Source organism: Notechis scutatus, chromosome 1 (assembly GCF_049901735.1).
Source record: "Notechis scutatus isolate UNSWTSFEM ecotype Mainland chromosome 1, rNotScu1.2, whole genome shotgun sequence".
Lineage (NCBI taxonomy): Eukaryota > Metazoa > Chordata > Lepidosauria > Squamata > Elapidae > Notechis > Notechis scutatus.
In genome coordinates this window covers 52,208,620-52,233,235 of record NC_142009.1, presented here as the reverse complement: position 1 = coordinate 52,233,235, position 24,616 = coordinate 52,208,620, and the positions used below count along the sequence as shown (strand labels likewise).

Here is a 24,616-nt window from a genome sequence, read left to right as displayed (position 1 = left end):
GCAAGAACCTGCCACAGAAGCTTCCACCGGATCAGCAACCACGCCGGCATCTAACTGGGAATGAAGTCGAGCGATTTTGTCTTCCAGAAAATCCACAAATTCCTCAGCACGCCCCTTCAGGTGGACCTCTATCTCCTCCTTCCCTAAGAGGAGATGGCTCACTTTAAAGAGGGTTGCTGGGCGATTATCTGCAGACGCAATTAGTGTGGAGAAGTATTTACACTTCATCTCACGAATTGCCACAAGGTGGGCCTTAGTAGCAGCTCTTACCCGTGTTCAATCAAGTTCATCTCCTTTTATTATTATTATTTTAATATTACTATTACTATTATTATAATAGATTTGATTACTATTATTATGATAGATTTGACTTGAGAAAAACATTGTGTGTACAATAATCACCTCCTTCAAATTGCTTTTTAGATTCACTTTTCACCATGACGTAGTATATCAACATGCAGAATAGCTGTTAATTTTTGTGTTTGATTGGAGAAGGCAGGGGATATTTTAGTAATAATTATTCTATTTTCCATTGTTTATCATTGTGTTTAATTGTTTTCAGCCTGCTGGAAATGCTTTTTCCTCAATACAGTAGCAAATTAAAAAAAAGAAAGAAAGAAACACACTATCAATATTCGTACCTTGGTTAGTTATCAACTTGCTATGCTTTGCAGAGACAAGTGATTCATTTATGCTGAAGAAACAGAGCTGCCTTTCACACATCCATGGATTTTAAATTAAAAAGCAACTGTGATGTTTTGCAGAAAGAGTGATAACTATAACAGTAGTCCTTACTTAATATTGTTTGGTGCAACTTCATTGTATTTGCCAAGCGAGAAACAGGGAGGAGGATCTAAATTCCATAATCTAACCGATCAATAATCTAGATATCTCAATGCAGTGTAACAGATAATCAATATGAGCAGAATTACTTAAGCAGAGCTAGCTATTATTCCTGCTACTAAGGTCTTCAGGTTCAATTGGCTGACTTTATTAATTTTTATCTTTCATCCTATTTGAATTCTGGCTTCCCTCTTTCTCATGCCTTTCCATACTCTTCATTACAGCCCTAGCCTGAGCTGTATTTAGAAGTCTACTGCTTTTGATGCTAAATAATTTTAGGAACTTGTTTCAGCAAAGAAGGAAGGCTTACGTTATGTGAAATTCACATAATTTTCAGTTATATATCTGTTTGTAAAATTTCCATTATTTTAAGACATTTAACATTCTATGAAATCTAATTGGTTAGAACATTTACATCCTTTAAAACTGAAGACTGTAATTGGTGCAACTAATATTGTATGGTACAGTGGACAAATTGTATATTTCCTGAGAGAACACACCCAATTAAGTCAGTCTGTTGTTACTCCAAGTCTGTATGATCTGTTTTTGAACCAAAAGATATTCATAGTCCCTCTTTTTACAGAAGCTTTCAATTTCTTACATCAGATATTACCCCCAAACAATGTGAAAGCTCATTGTTTAGACACAATGTCAATAGCTGACATGGAAGCTTTCACTCAGGCATGAATTCTATATATAATACAGGATATTGAATTATTTGTTTTTGGTTTGAAGTGTTTCATTGTTGTTTTTATTAAACACATTAAATTAAGTCTATTGGTTACATTACTCTGTCGCTTCTCATGATCTCATGAATATCTTTACTAAATTATTAAACTTTTAAAGACTTATGTATTAACTTTAGAAGCAAACAGAGTTGAAGCAACTAGTTTTCATGGTTAATCAGAATCCTCACTACTCAGTAGTCTAATGTGTCAGGATTATCTTTTTATAATGAATATTTGTCTAGCATAGGTGTATCACTGAGAATAATGGAATCCAAGTAAGGGATGTGAGTCATAGGTAAAGCATTTAACACTTAACCTAAAGCAGTGAATACTATGAAGGCAAGATTCTGAAACATTTTTTCACGTAAGCACACATGTACACACATTATATAAAAAGGCTGGCACACCAAGGGATTATCCTTAAAGACTCCCAATGCATAATTAATATAAAAGTAGTGGGGTTTTTTTAAGGATCTGATAAGTTATAACTAGTTTAGTTAGTTTTAACCATTCAGTTGTTTCTGACTCTTTCCAATTTTATAGGCAAGTGCTCTCCATGCTACCCTGTCAAGCACAGCTTCTTTCAGGTGTTGGATGTTCATCTTTGTATCAGCTTTGATGGTAAAGCCAACAAGTTCTTTGCTTGTCCCTTCTTGATCCACTAAACATTCCTAGCATTATTGACTTCTCCAAGATATTGTATTTTCACACAAGACAGGGCCAAAGTAAATCAGATGTAGTCTTGTAATTTTAGCTCTAAGTGAAGTTTCTGGTTTTATACGATTCAGCACCACAGTTCAAAGGCATTTATTTTTTTTTCAATCAGCCATTATCAGTGTCAAACTTTCACACCCATACATCATTATCTGAATGCAGGACAAGAAGCAGTGGATGGAAACTAATCAAAGAGAGAAGCAACATAGAACTAAGGAGAAATTTCCTGACATTTAGAACAATTAATCAGTGAAACAACTTGCCTCCAGAAGTTGTGGATGATCCAAGACTAGAAGTTTTAAAGAAGAAATTGGATACTATATCATGAATTTTATTATATTAATTTCCCCGTGTAACTATTTGCTTACCATTTTGCCTACATTTTGCCTACATATCTCAAAGCAAGTTCTTTGCTTGTCCCTTCTTGATCCACTAAACATTCCTAGCATTATTGACTTCTCCAAGATATTGTATTTTCACACAAGACAGGGCCAAAGTAAATCAGATGTAGTCTTGTAATTTTAGCTCTAAGTGAAGTTTCTGGTTTTATACGATTCAGCACCACAGTTCAAAGGCATTTATTTTTTTTCAATCAGCCATTATCAGTGTCAAACTTTCACACCCATACATCATTATCTGAATGCAGGACAAGAAGCAGTGGATGGAAACTAATCAAAGAGAGAAGCAACATAGAACTAAGGAGAAATTTCCTGACATTTAGAACAATTAATCAGTGAAACAACTTGCCTCCAGAAGTTGTGGATGATCCAAGACTAGAAGTTTTAAAGAAGAAATTGGATACTATATCATGAATTTTATTATATTAATTTCCCCGTGTAACTATTTGCTTACCATTTTGCCTACATATCTCTGATTTCATTGCAGACAGACAAGCGTTCATTTAGGATCCTTATGTATGGGTGATATCAAACGAAGAAGAAAAGCAGCACCATTGCCAGGACCTACTGGTAAGCAGATTCAGCATAATTAAATACGTTATTCTGAGAGAGAGAAAGAGAGAGACAGAGAGAGAGAGTTTCTTTAAGCCCTAGAGGGAATTAGTAATTACTAGGAAATTAATTCCATTGGCCTTAGTGGGGTTTGGTTCTGAGTAATGTGCATGTGATTGCAGATTAAATATTAAAAAAAGATCTAAAACAACTTGTTGGGGAAAACAGTATAAGTTATTGACCCTGATCTATTCTTTTCAATGATTTCTTCATGTAGAGTATGTGTTCCTCATTGGAGGTGCTAATTCTGATTAGGACTATGGAAATAAGGGGAGATTAAACTTTCTCCTGTTTCCATCACAACTCTATGCTAGCTACTCTCCTTATAACTAATGTTAACTAAATACATAGTAGCTGTTGTCGTTCGCCGGCAGCCGGTGCAGTCGGCAGAAATATCGGACAGTGAGGATGAACAGTCAGGGAGTCTGAAGAGGACTTGAATGAGAGCCCTGCAGGACAAGGGTCCTGCATCTGATGCAGGGATGGGGCCTTTGGAGCCTTCAGAGTCTGGCAGCAGCGAAGCAGAGGAGGTGACTCGGGATAAGGCTGGGCCCCTCCCATAAGGGATAAAAGTCAGACCTCAATGATGAAAGCTTTACAGGAAGCAAAGCAGTTCAATATATTTTGAGTCCTTCTTGAAGCTCTGTACTCTGGTCGTTTTTTTTCTGGTACTTTGGGTGGGTTCTGTTACAATTGCTTTAGAGATTTCTGTTTTTGGCAGCATTCCACAGCACTGACAAGCGTGGGCTTATCTTGGGAAACTGTATGAGTTCTGGCTGGAAAATGAAAGTAATTCCCAGTGTTGCATTAAATTAGGTTTTGCTTTTCAAACAAGCGTGTGTTTCAGTACATTTGACAAAGCCTGGGTCAGAACAGTAGCAAATAAAATTAAGGACAGCCTATTTTCTCTTGCCTGTATTTAGAATTAGAGATCTTTGGTGGCTAGCTAAGAGGACAAAACTAAAGGGCTCCTTTGCCTGTCCAGGCAATTTTTTTTTTAAGTATGCTTTATTCTGGGTTCATCTATCCAGAATGGAATGAAAAGATTACCAAGATTCACCAAACTCACTAAACTATCTTTCCTTGCTTATCTGCTAGAAGAAGACAAACACTTCAGAATATTACAAGGAGTAATAGAACCAGGGATGGGCTGCTACCAGTTTGCCCCAGTTCGCACGAACCAGTTCTTAATTTTATGGTCGGTTCAGTGAACCCACAAATCCCACCCCTGGCTGGTCCCGCCCATCCTGCCCCACCTAGGAGTCCCCACGTGGCCCATTTTGGATCCCAGGTAAGTGCAGGGCCCGTGTGGAGGCTTGGGAAGGGTGAAAAACGGGCCTCCCAGAGGCTCCAGAAGGGTGGAAATGGGCCCATTTGCGGCTTCCAGAGGGCCTCTGGAGCCCTGGGAGGCAGTTTTCGCCCTCCCAGAGGCTCAATGAAAGCCTCCGGAGCCCGGAGAGGGCGAAAACGCCCACCACCACCACGGCCCATTTTCACTTCCAGGACAGGGTGATGCAGAAGGCCGACTAGGCCACACCTACCATGGCCACGCCCACCCAGCAACCGGGCAGAGAACCGCTTGCTTAATTTTTTGAAGCCCACCCTGAATAGAACCCTAAGAATGTGCTGGTCAACAAGATTGATTGATTGATGATTGATTGAATTAATAGAGCCACCCATCTCACTTCCATGTTACTCTAGAACAGGGCTGTCAAACTCCCGGCCTGCAGGCCAGATACATCATGCGCTGGCCATGCCCGGTTTAGTGAATTGGAAAGAAGTCCCGATACATTACATGATGTCACCATGATGACGCAACTCTGACATCCCTGCTCTTGAGACATACAGAATTAAAATAAAACTAAACAATCTGTATACTCCCTAGATCACAGCTTAAACCACATGGAATAGGTTACATCGCACAGGAGAAGAAGAAATACATTTGGCAAGAGCCGTATGAAAGGGGCTTTAAATTGAAGAAGAGAGGAAGACAAATGCGTAGGTCCAGGTAAAGAAGTGCTAGGCATTAGTGATATGGCTGTACAAGATCACACAGGAGGAACAAGGAAGGAAAGGGTACTTGAAAGGCCCTACTACAATCTACATGGTAGAAAGGAAATCTGTAGTTAGTGTCATCTCCAGCTCCTGTTTATCGATGGAGAGAATAAAGGTAACAAACAGGAACTAGTTTCTGGTGGGGACGAAATAATGGGGAAGAGGACAGTTCTGCTTAAGTTCTTTTCTAATATCTTTCTCAGAAAAGCATGATTGAGAAAAAGGAGCTAGACAAGTTTAGAGCTGGTAAAATACAGAAAAAAACACCTTGCTACCTTACAAGCATTTAAGTTTCAATAGCCATAGGAATTGCATTCCAGAGTTTTTAAAGAAATAGTGGAAGTGCTTTTCAAAAACTGCTAAAGAACTAGTGGAGGGGGGGGAGAGCCAATGTAGTCCTAATATTTAAAAAGAGGAAGAGGAGGACTCAGTTTAACATCTGTACTTGCAATATACCAGCACAAATTGCCGAAGTACATATCTGCAAGCATATAGAAAACAATACTATCATTAACAAACAGCATGCATTATTAAGTAAGAACCATGTCAGCTTAACCTCTTTTCTTTTCCTTTTTTATTACAGAGTGCTTAGTTTGATAGACCAGGGGGCAGCTATGGCTGTAGGGTTTGGAGACATTAATCAGTGAAACCATGGTTTATTATTGCATTCTTGTAGTTAGCATGGTAAACTGAACTCTGCTGGTCTCAATGTTTTCAGCTTGTTGAATAACAGCATCCAGAGAGTGCTTTTAAGTGCCTTAGAAACAGCTTCTCAAAGGAAAAAATTCCCTTTGGCCAATATTATTTACTATTTTTGTAAATGACTTAGAGAGATGTTGCCATAGAGAACAAAATCACTATTCAAAATTATCACAGCCTTGAGCATTGGGCCAAATCCAACAGGATGATTTAAGTCCTGCTCCTATGTAGAAAGGGTTTTTAGATGTGATATTTCAGGTTTTTTTTTTTCTTTTCAATAAATTTACAGACATTTCTAAAATTCTGTTTTCACTTTGTCATTATGGGGTACTGAGTGTAGATTAATGAGGAAAAAATGAATTTCAACAACTGTAGAATCGGTGCAGCATAACAAAATTGACAAAAGTGAAGGGGGTCTGAATACTTTCTGAATGCACTGTATTTATTTAATATATAATACACCTTGGAAATTAATTCTGAAGTTAGCTATCTGTACTTTACCATTGGTTTATTTCTGTGTACATTTGAAAGTTAAGAATCACGTATCTTCCTTCTACTGATATTGAGTTGTTTCCTGGGGTTATCTAACTTTGCCATTTCAGTAGAATGGCTTTGAATTTTCACAGCATTTCAGCTATCACTGAGAGCACCAGACCAAGAACACTCTAAAAATATTGCTAAAGTACCTTGGTGGTAGTAACATAGAAATAGAAAATGACTAGGTCAGGCCCCTAAGACTACAACCATATGTGTAGTAAGAAGTAAAATGCTTAATAGCTGAAGAGAGGATAATATAATTATTTCTACAAGGTGATTTTAACTTCACAACTTGCAAGTGACAGAAGGAAGTCATTTTATAAAAATGTTTGGAATACTTCTATTCCACTTGAAAACATTTTCAAGTGATGGAATAGAAATAAAGGAAAACATTCCTCACTAACTATAGAGGAACTATTTGTAGTAAAGAATAATATAATACTTAATGGGTAGTTGTAGTTGTGGGATTATGCTCCTGTTCTCCATGCTAAAAGAGACAGTTTCAGTCTCCAGCATATTCCACTTAGAAGTGGGAAAGAATGTTACTGCCAGTTCATGTCATCCATTCTAGGCCAGGTGGACCATACAGTTGTTTGATTGGAATAATGCAGTTTCCTGTTTTCTTGACTGACTAAACTACAATCCCTCTCGATCAAATTGTATTTAAATCATGTGTTCATTAAATGGCTCAAAATAATTCTATTTCAGTTTTGTCCCCATTTACTCAATAATAGAGTAAACTAGCTCTCCTTCAAGTACCTGGGAATCTTAACAATGTACACTAGAATCTTCTACCCAGGGGTGGGCTGCTGGGGGCTCGCAGGGGCTTGGGTCCTAGCTAAGGCTGTGGGGCTCGGTGAGCCCCCAAATCCCACTCTTGGCTGGCCCCGCCCTGGTCGCCAGAGCCTTAGTGCAGGAGCAAAGCAGCCCTGTATCTGCCTTCACACCACATTTGTGGTACGCCTTACAGAGGGCAGGGAGACACCTCTCCTATTTTCCCTTGCGCTATTTACTAGAAACCTGTAGGGGTTAGTTGGAAGGTTTAGTGGCATTGAAGCAGCCACTACTATGCCAATTTTCATTCCCATAGAGACATGGCTTTGGGCATTCTGTAACTTAGCCTATTTGAGTTACCTTGATTCAATTAATTGCTGCCCAATTGAAGGTTGCAAATAGACAGACAGAAGTGTTTCAGTAGTATGTAGATTATTTTATCAAATTTATTTGCTGCCCATCTTGTGCCACCCAAGGCAACTCTAAGCCCTAAGATTATAAATAAGTTGAAATGTTATTATGGGGATATTATACAGTAACCCTAATCTCAATCAATTGTGTCTCCTTCAACAACAAAAATTTAGGCATGTGTAACTGGACAAAGACATACTTTATATTGATGGATAAATTTGAGTTAATTCTTCTGTCTCATTTATTTGTTTATCAAATTTATTACATAAATATTAGAAATTGTAAGATCTATCTCTTACTGCCAAACTTATGAACTTAGCAAGCCTATGAAGACAAGGTTTCAGTTGGCACTTTCTTAAATGTCAGTTGATGACAAATGGTTTTCTATGCCTTTGTATGCAGTGTGTTGAATGGCCTTAGTAATGCACGTTCAGAAGATAGATAGCATGATGGAGCTAACACGGAATGAGGATGTAGCTAACGGAATGAGGTTTTCTCTCGATTCTGAATTTTTGTTCGGCATTGGTGGTGACTCTGTACATTCAGATATGTGACAGGGCTATAGACTACTGTAGCTAGAAATGTTATTGGTTAAACATTTATTAATTGTGACAAGAACACCCAATTTATTTCAGCGCTCTAGCTTATTTACTGCTCTTTCACCTTTGTATTTTGTATTGAAAAAGTAAAATGAATATTGATAGAGTTAGCTATTGATTTCTAAATTTATAGCCTCTTCTCAGCCTTGAGACAAAGTCACATACCAATAGCATTGTGTGCATTAGTAACAAAGGATGTAGATTTTATCATACAGCAAAGAAAACTGTTGAAGCAAGAAACTTTTATCAGAGAAGAGCATTTTATAGTTTAAAAATGTCATCTGTAAAGGTGAACTGAAACAATGAAGAAAATAAGGTGAATTCTGTTAGACGATTCCAGTCAATAACTGGAATAGAAATATCTTTTATATTTTCCTTGGAACAGGAAATATTTGAGTAAGATAAAGTCTAAATAAAGCGTCTCTTTAAAAATAGAGCAACAAAGCAGTGAAACAAAATGCAATTTTCTTCACACATTTTCCACAGATTAGTATGTTTTTAGAAAACCTATATGGTATAACTAGATGGTTTGGTGTTCTTAGGGCAATTTACCAATAAATACTAAAGGAATGAATTCGTAGTAAAAGCAATAAATTACCTGATATAGAAGGATATTTTGAACATCTCTGGTGGCTTACTAACCTTCAAAGGGGACTTTAACATTCTTCATTGCAAAAGTAGGGGTTTTATTGGAAGTTATGAACTGGTTTTGATATAAGCATGATACAGATTCATCAAATGTGACTAAGAACTGTGTGAAGTCTGTCTATCTTCCTGATCAATAGCATTCCTAAAGACTGGTTGTCCCCAGATCTTAAATTGATTTTTCCCTGAATAATGGACTTAACCCATCACTAGCAGCCATCAGAAGAGCTCATAGCCATACATACAGAAACTTCACGTCTATTCATAAGGAGGAAAAGGCAAATAAATACAAATATCAGTGTATATATTAAATCCCCCATTAATTAGTCCACAATACATTTGTTGTCAGCATTTAGATTAAAATTTATCAGGACCCTTAGTCCACTTGTAACTTTGCTTTGTTAAAAAAATGTTTTAAGTTCTTAAACTTATAGACTTGTGCTGATCAATTAGCAGTGGTTCTGACAAGGATCTTTAACAACTCTCTGCAAACGGCCTGTGTTCCAACATGCTTGAAAACATCCACTATTGCCCCAGTCCCCAAGAAAACAGCAATTAATTGTCTAAATGACTACAGACCTATTGCGTTAATGTCAGTAGTGATGAAATGCTTCGAAAGATTGGTTCTCCAACACCTTAGGACATTCCTCCCACCAGACTTTGACAAACATCAGTTTGTCTACAGGGGGAACAGGTCAACAGATAACGCCATAGCTACTGCCTTACATTCTATAGGGAGCCATCTAGAGAAACCCGGAAGCTATGTCAGGATGCTTTTCATTGACTACAGCTCGGCCTTCAATACTATCCTGTCGAGCATCCTTATCAAAAAGCTGACTGACTTGGATTTTCCCTCTTCCATCTGCGACTGGATCAAAGACTTTCTGAGCAACCGACCAGTAACAGTGAGGGCTGGGTCTGTCACATCCACCTCCCTGAAGCTTAGCACTGGCTCCCCACACGGCTGTGTACTCAGTCCCTACCTCTACTCACTGTACACACATGATTGTGTATCATCTGAACCATCCACTGTGATCATTAAGTTCATAGATGATACTACTGTATTGGGTCTCATTACACGTGGAGACGAAACAGCATACGGGGGAGGTTCAAAAATTATCCTCATGTTGCCTAGAAAACAACCTGCACCTAAACATCAGCAAAACAAAAGATATGGTGTTAGACTTCCAGAAGAAGAGAGAGGAACCCGCCCCACTTTACATCGAGGGGGGATGTGTGGAGAGAGTTTCCTGGGAGTACACCTCAACAAAGATCTCACCTGGAAAATCAACACAACCCAGGTGGCCAGAAAGGCCCAACAGAGACTCCATTTCCTTATGATCTTGTGAAAGAATAAAATGGAACAATGACTGATAACCTCCTTTTACTGGTCCACAAGAGAAAGTGTCTTCACATATTGCATTACGATGTGGTATGCTGGCTTGACAGCCATGGATAGAAAAGCACTACAGAGGGTGGTGAGCGCAGCACAAAACATCGTGGGCTGTTACCACTAAATAACATCACTAAGGCTCGCTGCCTTAGAAGAGTGAGGAAAATTCTCAAGGACGACTCACACCTCGGTCAGCACTTCTTCACTCTCCTACCATTGGGTAGGAGATATAGAAACACAGCCAGCCGCACCAACAGGCTGAAGAACAGTTTCTACCCGTGGGCTGTCAGACTTCTGAACGGAAAATAACTTGATGTCAAAAGTGTATGACAGACTCGTGGGGCCGGGGCATAGTGCAGCAAGGTCATATAGGGTAATAAGATTGGGACTGAGTTAGGGACTTCTGTCCTCACTGTGAGTTGTGGGGGGAGGTGCACGAAGGGAGGCTCAGCCAATTTCATTGTACACATGTTGTACTCTGACAATAAAGGTAATAATAATAATAATAATTAAAACTTTATTTCACCAAGGATTGAAGGAAACTCACTCAGTGGCATTGATCCAAAGTTTATAATAGCCAAAAGCAGTTAACAGGCAATTTTCAAAAGTGATTAAGAAAAGCAGTATTCAAACCTAATGTCATTTCAGAGGCACTGACCATCATTTGAACAAGTGTCCCAGAGCATTAAACCTACAGAGAAACCACAATCTTGCAGTCTCCTTGCAAGGAACAACTGCCTGGAGCACTTGCTGGCTATCAGATCCTCTCCTTATCCGGAGCGGAATTGTCAAAGAACCTGTCTACTCACTGGCTCTTCATTCTGCTCATTCATTCTCTCTTCCGTCAGCTCTTCTTTTCAGAGCCATCTTGTCCACAATTTCTTCAACTGGAAGTTTCATGTTCAAATTTTCAAAGGAGCTGCAAACAAAGTACACAAAGTACCCATTTTAAAGTAGAATGGAGATTAGTAGATTTCTGTCAAATTTGCCTCTGCTTCACACACTTGTACATGTTCTAGAAGACAAAACAATTTGCGTGGTAAAAATCATAGATATTGTAGAAGTCTTCCAAAAGTATAAAACAGCTCTTAGAGGAGTAAAATGTTTCAGACAGACTTTAGGGTTTTGTTTTTTTTCCAGCTAAAATTCAAATGCTAGTAGTGGTCAGCAGTGGCACAAAGTTATTAACCACTATTTGTTCAAAAATGGATACTTCATTTTTTTCCCCTCTGAATTGCTCAATTAAATGAAAGTTCATTTTATAAATTAAAGAACAAAAATGTGTTTTGATGTGACATTTTTCAATTACGATACACAATATAGCATTCTGCTATTTGTTTCTCAAAAATCTGAAACACAGTTATGAATATTTTCATTGTCTTTAATAAGCAGAATTGAATACTTGTAGCACCAAAATAATTTAACTCATTTTACTGGCAATTCAAGTGTCCATCTTTAATTTGACCAGCATTTAAAGCCTTTTCTCATTTGGCCTTTGTATTGTGGAGACTAGGTATAAAGATTGAATTGTGTACATTTTCTGGAATCCTAAACTATAGGCCTGCAGATAGTAATCCATATGAAAATATGTTTTCTTCCCAGTGGGTAAATGAGACTATTACCTTGCAAAGATAATAGCACTCCAAAAAGTGACTTACAACCATTTTTCACACTTGCGACCATTGCAGCACCCCCATGGTTATGTGATTAAAATTCAGATGCTTAGCAACTGCCATGTATTTATCACGGTTGCAGTGTCCTAGGGTCATGTGACACCCCCCCTTTTTGTGACCTTCTGACAAGCAAACTCAATGGGGAAGCCAGTTTCACTTAACAACCCTGTTAATAACAACTGCAGTGATTCACTTAACAACTGTGGCAGGAAAGGTCGTAAAATGAGGCAAAACTAATTTAACAAATGTCTCATTTAACATTAGACATTTTAGGCTCAGTTAGGATCATAAGTCAAGGACTATCTCTTCTTGGTTCATAAGGAGAAAAGGAAAAGGTTTTACCTGGTCATTTGCTTCTGCCTTCTGCCCCAACATCCCCAAACTATGTTATTGGTGAAATTTATTGATGGAACAAAAGGAATCTGGACATGAGTGAAATACGTACATGCAGGGGTGGGATACAACAGGGTTAACTACTGGTTCGGGATTTACGAGGTTCGGTGATTTATGATGTGATTCCCTGCACGCTGTGAGCTGCGCACCTGTAAATCGTCATCAGCACACTGCGTGCAGAGAAGCAGCCTTTGAAACAGCCCTCTTTTCCTGCTTTTTTAACTTCAGCTGTGCCTCTGAGCCCAGTTCGGCAACTGAAGTTGAAAAATCAGGAAATAAAGATCAGGTAAGAGCCCAGTTGGGCAAAAACATCAGCAGACATAGAACCGGTTCAGAGCTACCAGGTTCTACAGAGGTGGACAGAACCGGTAAAACCCCACCCCTGCTTACATGCAAAAAGAACATCTTGATACCAAAAGAACTTTTTAAGGAACTAGATATTATGGTAGCTTCCTTGGTGCTCATAGCAATTGATATGAAATCGTGCTACCCATCTCAAAAGAAGGCCACTGAGGGAGTGGATTAATAAATTATACATATGGCAACCAAGTGGACTTCAGTGTGAGGGAGAATCTGTTCCTGCCAGGGTATCGACATCGCTCCGTGAGAAGGAATTTAAGTCTGTACCAGTTATTTAGAAGACGTGAATAGTTTTGCTTAATAGTGAAGAGTTGGTTTAAAAATTCACATGCAGCTTGATAGTTAAAAGAGATCTACCTTTCTGTAAAAGATTACTCTTTTTATTTTAAGCTTGCTGTAAGCGATCCCCAGGGAAAAATGGCAGAGAATGATAGTGCATGCTTTTGAGAGTACAGCTAGATACACAGCTTCCCTGTATTAAAATCAAAGCCTAGCATTTTAAACATTTGTATTTTGCAGGTTGCTTTGACAATCACAAACAGAACCGATAGTTATACTCTGAATCTTAAATGTCTTCAGAGAATAGAGGAAAGGGTATACTAGGTTATAAGTGAAGCAGCATGTATCTCCCTGTTTCCCATTGGTTGTTTATGCAATATCGATACAACACTTTAGAAGCCAAATTACTAAACAAGCTGCCAATTAGGTTGGCAGTCAGCTGGATAGATTAGTAGCTAAGAGAAGCAGTTACAAGATTTTCATCTCTTGAGCCAATTACTCAAGTGAATTACCATTCACAGACCTCCTTGGGAATTTAAGGCAGAAAGACTTTTTCAGCTATGATAGGCATAAGTGAGGCCCTGGATAAGGTTAGAGTTGTCAGATCATATAGATTGGCCAACGAGGCAAAAAAAATTTCCATCTACGAGAAGACTTAAAGTATTTAGGATTTAGAAGTGCTGGAAAAGAAAATAAGTGTGCAAACTTGGTTAAATTTGTGTATGTTAAAGTTATAAAGGGAGGCAATTCGGAACCAAAATTGATCCAGCATAGAGTAGAATTTTGCTATGGTAAAATATTTATTTTCTTTTACATGTATTTATCATTAAAAGGTTTAAATAAGTAAGATGAGACAATACTAGATGAAAATGATTTGACTATATTTGATGAAAATCCATTATAACTATTCCTATATATAATTACTCATATATATATATATATATATATATATATATATATATATATATATATATATATATATATATATATATATATATATATATATATATATATTTGTTTTCTTAAGTTTTCATGGAGAGTTATTTTCCCATCGTCATTGTAGTTGTTCTTTAAAGTTCTTTTTTAAAGTTCTTTTAAAGAACAACTACAATGACGTGGGAAAATACCCGAACCAAAATCTCATCTGCCATCATCAGGCTTCTGTATTGTGTCCGTCTGTGGGTCAGACTTTTACAGTGGTTTCAGATTTAAATTTGGGGCAGCCTATTGCTGTGCCAGAATGGTTTTTTCTTCATCCTGATTGGTTGGGAGTCTTGGTTTATTGGTCTCGGAGTTTGCTGTGTTCTGCTTGATGGGTGTCTCTGATATCTTCTGTCTGTTTTGTGGCTCTTTTTGTATCTTGATTGGCTGGCAGCATTGTGTTACTTTAATGGAGGCCTTTAGTGCAGCTTGGCTTCGGGTAAATGAACGGCTATCATTAGTTAGGAAGCTGGGTTTCATCTGGGTGCCTGGTTGGGGTGTGTTTGAGCTGGAGGTATCAGGGGGATCTGTTTGTGCCCAGGTGTTTGCCTGGCTTGTGGTGTGGAGATTTTTTGTTTGTGAGTGCAGGCTTCCAAATGATTGACAGCCTGGTGGAATCATCTCTTCTGTTCATGCTTTCTGGTCTTTTTCAATCTCTATGGCTTCTCTGATGACTCTGTGGCTAGGGTTTTCCATAGTGGCCAGGGTTTTGGTGCCATTGAAGTTGATGCTATGACCTGTAGCTTCCATGTGTTGGACTAGTGAGGAAGTGTGTTCCAGCTTTTTGACTGCATTTTTGTGTTCATCCAGGCGGATACTTATTCTTCTATTGGTCTGTCCAATGTATGTGGCCGGGCGTGATGCACAGGGGACTTCGTATATGCCTTGGTTTTCCAGGTCAATTTTATCTTTGGGGTTGCTAAGGATGGCTGCTATTTTTCTGTCTGTTTTGAAGGCAGTCCTGATGTGATGTCTGTGTAGTACCTTACTAATTTTGTCTGTAGTACCTCTTATGTAGGGCAGGACAGCTGTTCCATAGGTCTGTTCATCTTCTGGGTCTCTATTATGTTTCAGTGTGTTTTTGTGGATCAAGCTGGTGATTTTGCTTTTGTGGAAGCTGTTGGCTGTCAGTACTTTAGTCAGGGTGCATAGTTCAGTCTTAATGTGTGTCTTGTCTGCCAGGCGTTTGGTTCTAGTAATTAGTGTTTTAGCCACGGAGTTTATCTGTGCTGGGTGGTGGTGGGATTGGGCGTTGAGGTAGCGGTTGGTGTGTGTTTTCTTCTGGTATATGGTGTGTCCTAGTGTGCCATCTGTTTTTTTGTAGATTAGTACATCTAGAAATGGTAGTTGTTTGTTTGTTTCTGTTTCCATGGTGAACTTGATTTTGGGGTGTGCGCTGTTTAGGTGTGTTAGGAAATTGTTTAGGTTTTCTTGTCCATGGGGCCAAATCACGAATGTGTCATCGATGTATCTTAACCATAGTTTGAGTTTGAGGGTGGCATTGGCCAGGGCTCTGGATTCGAATTCTTCCATGAACAGGTTAGCAATGACAGGTGACAGTGGTGATCCCATGGGGGCTCCTTCTATTTGTTTGTATCTTTGTCCTTTGTATATGAAATATGTGTTGGTTAAGCAGTGTTCTGTTAGTTCCATGAGGTGTTTGGCTGGTTGGTATTTATTTTTGATGATTTCAAGGGTCTCTTTTATTGGGACTTGAGTGAATAGGGAAACCACGTCAAAACTTACAAGCAGATCTTCTTGCTCCACGTGTAGATCTTTGATCATTTCCAAGAAGTGGTATGAGTTTTGTACATGTGAAGCTGCTGTTTCAGCATGGGGCTATAGCTCTTTTGCTAGGTGTTTAGCTAGGTTTTGTAGTGGTGCTCCTCTGGAGCTGACTATGGGTCTGAGAGGTATGCCTTCTTTGTGTATTTTTGGGAGGCCGTATAGTTTGGGGCATCTGGAAGATTTCTCTCTGGGTATAATCGTGTGTTGGATCTCTTTGCTTATGTGGCTGGTTATAATTTTCTTCTTGGTTAATTTTTCCAGATATGTGGTTGGGTCTGTGTTTATGGGTTTGTATGTGGAGTCTTGGAGTAGGTCTGTCAATTTTGTTTCGTAGTCTTTTCTGTCCATTACTACAGTGGCATTTCCTTTGTCTGCTGGGAGGATGATTATGCTGCTATCTCTTTTCAGGGTTTGTAGTGCTTTAATTTCATTTTTCTGTAAGTTGCTTTTGGGTGGCTTGCTTGTGCATAGGATATTGGTAACTTGGTGTCTTATTTTATCAGCTTCATCTGTATTTAATTTAGTTAGGCTGGATTTCCAACAGAGAACTCACCAAAACAGAAACAGATGTTCTAACCAAAGGATTCAATTATGCTATAGCACCCCAAAAAATCCCCACAGAATCCATCATATGTGCAGTAGAATCCAGTGCAGTAGAATCCATATGTGCATGAAAGGTTTGCAATAGATTGCAAGGTGTGTGAGTGTGCACCAGACAGGTGGTACAGATCAGGAAAAGTTCCAGTGTGTGATAGATGCTGTGAGGGGCAGGAGCTGGGGGTGTAGGTAAAGAAGGGTGACTGAGAGTCATAGGGTTGTGTAAGAGATCCCTCATGGGTCAAGTGCAGGGACAGCTGCAAGACAAGAACAATGCATGGGGGGTCACAGCAATGTGTAGGAGCTGCTGTGCTGGTTGGGGATGATATGGGTTGGAAAGGGTACTGAAGAGGTATCAAGGAAGCCACACAGGTGCAGGTCAGGAAGGGTGTATGTATGGGGGTGTGCAAGAAGTACGGTATGGGTTGGGGAAGGCATGAAGGAAGAGCAACATGAGTTGGGGAAGTTGGCAGCACAGGCTGAGGAAGTATGCAATGGGTGGCTTGGCCCAGGAAGTGTACACGGCTGTTCCTTCTTCCCATTTCCTTCCTTCCTTACCTTACCTTCCTTCCCAGGTGGTAGTTAAGTGGGAGAGTCAGGGATTGTGAGATTGGCTGGGAAACTGCCATGGAACATTAAAATGAAACTCACATGACCACAGCAACAGCACTGTAGCAGCCAGCATCACTGAAGCAGCCACAACTTTTCCAAATTTCAATCCCTTGGTCCTGCTTTTTGGACATAATCTATAAATTAGCCTGTTTGAGATACCGTGATTCAGAATAGTTGCCCTAAGATGCATTGTTTCACTCAGTTAAAGGTCATTCTTTTTTCTGTAACCATGTACATACATACATACATACATACATACATACATACATACATACATATATATATATATGGCATTCGGGTTTGTTCGGGTATTTTCCCACGTCATTGTAGAAAATACCCGAACAAAGCCGAAGGCCATACATGTAAGTACCCGCAAAAACTTAAGAAAACAAATTTCTTAAGTTTTAAGTTTAGATGTACACAAAACTTAAGAAAATATATATATTTTCTTAAGTTTTCATGGTACTTACATGTATGGCCTTCAGCTTTGTTCGGGTATTTTCCCACATCATAGTAGTGGTGCTTTTAAAGTTGTAGCAACGTTTCAGCAGAATCTCATCTGCCATCATCAGGCAGAAAAATACCAGAACTATCGCCAAAACTGAACACCACAGCAGCAGAATAATCAGAGAAGCCATAGAGATAGAAAAACGCCCACACAGCATGAATAAAAGAGATGACACCTCCCGCTTACCAGCCATTTGGAAACCCGCCCTCATGAACAGACGAGTACCCAACATGATAAATGACACCAGACCCACACCCATGAGGGCCACACAAGATGCCACCACCACACTTCCACGTAAAAATCAGACTCACACCCACACAGAAGATGAGACACGACCACAGACCAGAAGCCGCACTGCAGCTGCATCACTACCCATTTCAAACTCCTCTAAACCATACATGAAGCGAACTGACCCCCACCATGAAGATGTGGCACCCACCACGAACTCAAGCCAAACGAACACAGACCCAGACCCCAAACTCAAAGCCATATTAAAAACCCAAAATGCTACATCACAGCCACCCGCTCAGGACATCACATCAGAAAACTCAAGAAATTACACCTCAAGAACTCAAGAAGTCACAACACAGCAAATGACCCAGGATATCACAGCACAAGACCAAGGATACCACAGCAATAAATCTCACAAGGTCATCACACAACCCATTACCCAAGCTGTTACTACACAGGAGGCTAATCGAAAAGAGATCAAAACACAAACGACCCAGGAGATTACAACGCAAGACCCAGGATACCACAACAAAAGAACTCACAAGCCCATCACACAACCCATTACCCAAGCCGTTAAAACACAAGAGGCTAACGACCCAGGAGATGACAGCACAAGATCCAGGATATCTCTACAACAAAAGGCCATTACACAGCCCATTATACCAACATCAACTCCATCAACCAATCAAGAGGCTGCAGCACAGCCAACCAGCCCAGCACACCATCCCCCACCACTTGTATATAGAGAGATGGCAGCTCCGGTCACACACTGCTTGCACTGGCACTAAGCCGAAAGCACCAGCCTGAAGATGGCGAGTGGGACCTCGCCGAAACGTTGCCTAGATACTTTGAATCTTACGCGGGAGAATATATATATATATATATTTGTTTTCTGAGGTTCACACAAACACAAATATATACACACACACACACACACACACACACACACACACACACACACAAAACTGTCTAGCCATGAAATATATGCATATAGTACATGAAAGTAACAGCTGTACTTTTTAAAATGCAAACATCTAAATCAAACATTATATCCCATAAAAATGGCATTTTCTCCTAATCCTGTATCTTTTAAATGTATTTAGTAGTCACTTCTAAAAAGCATAATCCTGTAAATTGTATTCCTATGGCCCAGGAGTACAGTATTAACAACCTGCCTACCCTGACTGAGTTTTTCTTTCTGGTAAGTATACTTTGAATGGCAGCATCAATCTGCTGTTAAACATAAAGCAGCATAAATTTGATTACAGATATGAAAGGAAAGATTTTTTTTCAATTGTAGCGGTAGGAGTTAAAGATTCATACATATTGAAAATGACATTTTTACTTAACGGAGGCCAGTTCTGTATTCAGCTGGTTTTCAAAAGTCCATTTAAAAGTACCATTTAAAAACTGACAAATCAAAAGTTATAAATGTTAGAAAATGCTTTGTATATTGAAGTATAGTCAATACTTCTGACATTCTTTTCAGTTTAAGATCTATTGAAATTCTCCAACTATTGAAATATTCTCTCCATTTTTAAATACTACGCAGTTATAAAGTCTGAACCTCAACAAGCTGCTGTATCCTAAAATGATTAAACAGATGTGAAGTCTATAGCAGCATTAGACCTCTGATCTGATGTTAGCATACAGATGGAATTAAATTAATTCATAGCAAACCCTGTAAAATAAAGGGTATGGCACTGAATGCTAGTGCTCTGTTTAACCAAAATGTACCTGTACCAACAGCTGTTGAGAAAAATTGCATGCCTTAATTTTCATAGAAATCTACCTTTAATGACATCACATTATTTTGAAATAAAAAATTGCAAATTTGTTTTATTTTTGCCCCTTTTTTCTCTATTTAAGGAGTTTGCCTGATTTATTACATATAACTATAGAATGTTTCATTTTTGCAAATAATATTTAAGCTGTGCAACACTTTGATACCCAGACAGTGTTGCGGAGCTTGCAAGTGCGCAAGCATAGCATCTGTCTTCAACTCTGTAAAGTAACCATATAATTCCAAGAAAACTTCAGCCATGAAAGGATTGCAGACATATAAAACATTTCTGTCGTATACACTTCAAAGCATCTTTTCAGAATTGAAATGCTATATGAATTTAACATATCGATTTAAATGGGTATGATAGAGGCATACCATGAAAAATACTATATGTATTTCTACTTCTATTACTGAAGTTTAGTTTCTATAATTTATATAAATCTTTCAAGCATTTGTCTCTAAGGAGTCCCAAAGGTGCTTTTTCAAGAGGCAATTGGACTTTCTGGTTCTTCTTCTTTGAAGATGTTTCGCTTCTGATCCAAGAAGCTTCTTCAGCTCTGAAGAAGTTTCTTGGATGAGAAACTAAACCTCTTCAAAGAAGAAGAACCAGAAAGTCCAATTGCCTTTTGAAAAAGCACCTTTGGGACAAACATGAGCTGGATGACTGAGAATCTCCATAGACACTTGGTTGTAAGGAGTGTTTAACAAAATTTTATCATGCAATGACATTTTCTTTGAAATAAGGAAGGAAACCAGCCTATACTATTTTCAAATTAGCATTCATTCTTTTTCATGTGATTAATATTGATTAATGATGAATATTCTTTTTTGTCTCAGGGTTTGTTGGTGAAAATGCTCAGCCAATCTCAGACAGCAACATTGGGAATCGGATGCTGCAAAGCATGGGATGGACACCTGGCACAGGCCTTGGGCCAGATGGCAAAGGGATAGCCGAACCGATCCGGGCAATCCAGAGGCCAAAGGGACTTGGACTTGGATTCAGCTGACAGAAAGAGAATCCAACTGCTGATTCAGTCATTAACAAAACTAATTTGAACTTTGAATATCTGAAAGCATTCTAATTTGTTGCCAAGACATCCAGTAATTCTTATTGTAATTTTTTAATAGAGACGCTTCTTTGTTTTCTGTTAAAGCTGCGTGGGGCCAGTCGTTAGGGCAGTCCTAATCTTTGAATCCTGAATGTGTAATAATGATCACCCTTTAAATTGTACCTTTTAAAAAATTGTCTGTGGTCTTAATTAGTTACGTTGTTAAAGATTCAAAGAAATGATTAAATTCTCCTCCCATTTTTGAAAAGTCTTGCCAACACCATACATAAACCCATTATCCTTTGCTGGTTCTAACATAGGCCTTTTACTCTGGAAAGCTGCTTTATTATTAAGGCACCTTGTCCAGGAAGCAGCATTTCTCACATACATTCCAAAAAGTTGTAGTGGGTAAGTCTGGTTGCAGAATTCTTTTTGTAATAAGAGACAAAAATAGAATAGGAAAAAGAGACCAGAGTTTACCTTTTGAATTGAAATGCACAAAATGTTTTGCGCTAAAGGCAGCATGTGACTCTTTAGACGGGGTTAACAGTGTCATTTTTTTACATGGGTGTGATAAATGTAATGAATGTTAACAGGGTAAGGGGTTTCAATTGTTCTGTGGCACAGAATATTTTTATGTTATAGATATCTGGCTCTCCACAGATGCTCCCAGCCCATAGTCCAAAACATTAGGGGCAAAGCCTAAATTAAATTGTGTGTATATAATTAAATTAATTACATACAAATAATATGACCTTTTATTTATTTAATACTTCTCACCTTTGGGCACAATAATTGTGATTGTAACAGGTGCTATATCAAATTTTTGGGGGGGTCACATTTAGCCTTGGAGCCTCAGGTGATGTACCCTTGTTTTTAAAAAAAATTGCCGTCAGACTTTATACAGCTTTGATTCAATTGGGTCTTCTAAATGGTTCAGTATTACGCAATCTCTCTAGATCAGTATAAATCGCTTTTTGCTTCAAAATGTGCAATTGTGCACAAGAAATGCAAAATGACAAATGATAAATTTGTCTTCCAACATTTACAGCAAGTAACTCAATTCTCTTTTTTTCTTTACACGCCCTCCAAGTACAATTTTAAACTTTTTTTTAAACTTTCCTTTCTGGTGTCTTAGCTTGTATTCTTTCTACAATAAAAATTTTAAACACTGTCTCTCTCTGTCTAACTTGACTGTCTAACTTGAGGGGATGGATTTAAAATGGGACCATATTAACTAGAGTCCATCTATGATAGTTTGGGGAATATTTCTGTGATTGACAAATGGTGCCTGCTAGTGAGAAGGAAGGCTTCCCAGGCACAATTTTTAAAAAAAAAAACAGCAAAGGGAATAGTAAAACAGACAACCTTTTGATAAGATTAACAATATTATGCTTAATCTTTGGACTTGTCATTGTGCTGACATCTCAAATTCATTAAAGAGGACTTCCATCAATGCACTAATGATGTGTTCTAATTATTATGCTAGAATGGCCTATCTGCTCCCCAAACTAATTGCCCTTTGAATTCATTAAAATACTCCTACCAGAATATGATCGTAACAGTTCCTGGGTTAAGAATATCTGATTTACAGGAACTTGTATTTATGAATGAATTGTCATAAACCCTATTATATTAAAAAAATAAGTTAAATACAATGATTAATAATTATGAACTCATGTGCTACTTTGTGATGCTCTTGAAAATTCTGCAGCCTCAGCTGAGAAAGGAGATCACTTTGTCATTAGTGCTGTGTTGAATGTACAACTTTTTATTTGGCTTTAGTTTTTCTCTTTTTTTACCTTTGTAACCATGCTTCCAAAGTGTAAGTCCGCTAAAAGTACTGAAGATGCATCAAAGAAAAGGCAAACACTCATGAGTGAAAATAAAGTGTCAATAATAAAATGAGCAGAAAGAGATGAAACACCACCGATCACAAGAAAAGCATTAGGCTACAATCTGTCAATGATCAGAACAATTTTGAAAGATAAAGTGGGAATAATGGAGCATGTGAAAGGTCCTGCCTTCATGGAAACTATAATTATTACTAAACTGTACCGTTATTTAATTTTTGAAAGGCTATTGAGAATTTGGTTTGATCAAAATCAGACTAATATGCCTATTAGCCTTTATTGCAAGAAAAGGATTGAAGCCATTTTAATGGTTTAATAGCTGCACATTCACCAAGTGAAGGTAATTGTAAGGAGGAATTTGTTGCAAATAGGGGTTGGTTCAATTGCTCCAAAATGAGGGCAGATTTACAGAATATTAAAGTACAAGGTGAAGCAGCAAGTGTTGATATAAATGCTGCATTTGATGTTCCTGAAATGTTGAAATGTTACGGAGGTTATTTGTCTGGCAAAATATTTAACATAGATGAGATTGACTTAGTTTGGACAAAAAAATACTTGATCTATATTTCAGAAGAGGAAAAAAGTGCACCAAAGGACAGTAATGTATTGAAAAGTAGGCTAACATTTTTGTTTCAGGGTGATGCATCCAGGGATTTCAAGATCAAGCCTTTGCTTGTGTATCAACTCCCTAAATCCAAGAACATGTTGCTACATCATTAAGGCATCTCTTCCCATTATTTGGAAGGCAAATGCAAAGGCTGGGTTTAAAAATGTCACCTTTGAGGATTGGTGCTTGAACCATTTTGTTCAAGTGTTGAATGTTACTGTATGGCCAAGAAACTCTTTCAAGATCCTCCTTGTGCTTGATAACGCACCCAAATATCTAAGCACTAGATGATCTTCAACTCAATGTAAAGGTCATATTTTTACCCCCAATACCACATTGACACCGCAGCCAATGGATTGGAGAGTCAGGACTGCCTTTGTTGGTTTGGTTTGGTTTGGTTGTTTTATGAAGTCTATCTCACTGATACAGTGACTCTGGGCAGCTAACAAAATGATAAAAAGTAAAGTACTACAAGACAATTAAAATTAGGAATTAAATAGAAAAGCTAAAAACCAAGAAAATGGGTGGTTTGGGGTGGGATCTTCTCTATCTGGTCTGGTCAGCCACCACCAAGGTAGAAGGCCTTTAAGGCTGATTATTTATGCCGGGCATTCTCAGAGTTAGGCTAGCTGTCAAGACTATCCAAAATGATGTGGTAAGCATTTGACTGACACTAAATAACTCTTCAACTTACAAATTTGAGTTAAAGAAAGACTTAGGAACAGATCTCTCTCATAACTAGGAACTAATCAGAATTTAGATGTTACACCTCTATCTTTGCTATTATTGGCATATCAACCAGATTATTGTACCAAACTCAATGACCAGTTTCAAAGAATTGGTACTAGAACTCTTACCTATTTTTTCTTTTGTTCCCATTGCAAATCCTTGGACCCCTTCCAAATTCTCAAGAAGTGGTTGACCCTACAAAATAGCAGATGACACAGAGTTCACAGCAGGTGTAGGTTACCCTCCATTTTCAAGTGTACAGAATAATATTTGAGATAATTAATGAAATTCAGTTCCCTGATTCTACTTATGAATGAAGCAAGCACTCCATTATTGCAGCTCGGGTTGCAGCAGGGATAGGCTGATTTCTGAATGGCTACCAAACTGTTCAGTGGTTGATTATTAGATGCCATCAAGTCGATAGTGACCAGGTAAATATATCTTTTCCATGATGATCTTCCAAACCAGATCTCTTAGATTTTCAACTGTGTACCCATTCTGGCAGTAAGTGAGTTCATCTGCTATATGCTGGTTGTTTTCTTTCATCTTTCCCAGCATTACAGACCAGTTAAGGGAGCCAGGTATTCATGTAATGAGTCCAAAGTATAGTAATAAGAGCCTGGTTCTTTATGCCTCAAGTGAGAACTCTATATTGATTTGTTCTATGATTTTTTTTCTTGGTTTCCATGGTTTTCTCAATCTTCTCAATCTCTAAAGTTCAAAACACTCACTAATCATTCTGTCCTGCTTCTTAAAAAGTGC

General features: G+C 38.4%; 1 protein-coding gene across 4 annotated transcripts in view; it reads left to right on the top strand.

Moving 5' to 3' along the window:
- The window catches only part of GPATCH2 (G-patch domain containing 2), a 107,663-nt gene extending 85,822 nt beyond the window's left edge, over positions 1-21,841 (top strand). For all 4 annotated transcript variants that reach the window (XM_026682677.2, XM_026682671.2, XM_087963983.1 and 1 more), the window contains exons 9-10: positions 3,171-3,253; positions 20,454-21,841. In XM_026682677.2, the coding sequence (XP_026538462.1) occupies positions 3,171-3,253; positions 20,454-20,623 (253 nt within the window). In that variant the 3' untranslated portion in view covers positions 20,624-21,841. The remainder of the gene's footprint in view (positions 1-3,170; positions 3,254-20,453) is intronic.
- The last annotated feature ends 2,775 nt before the right edge of the window (positions 21,842-24,616 follow it).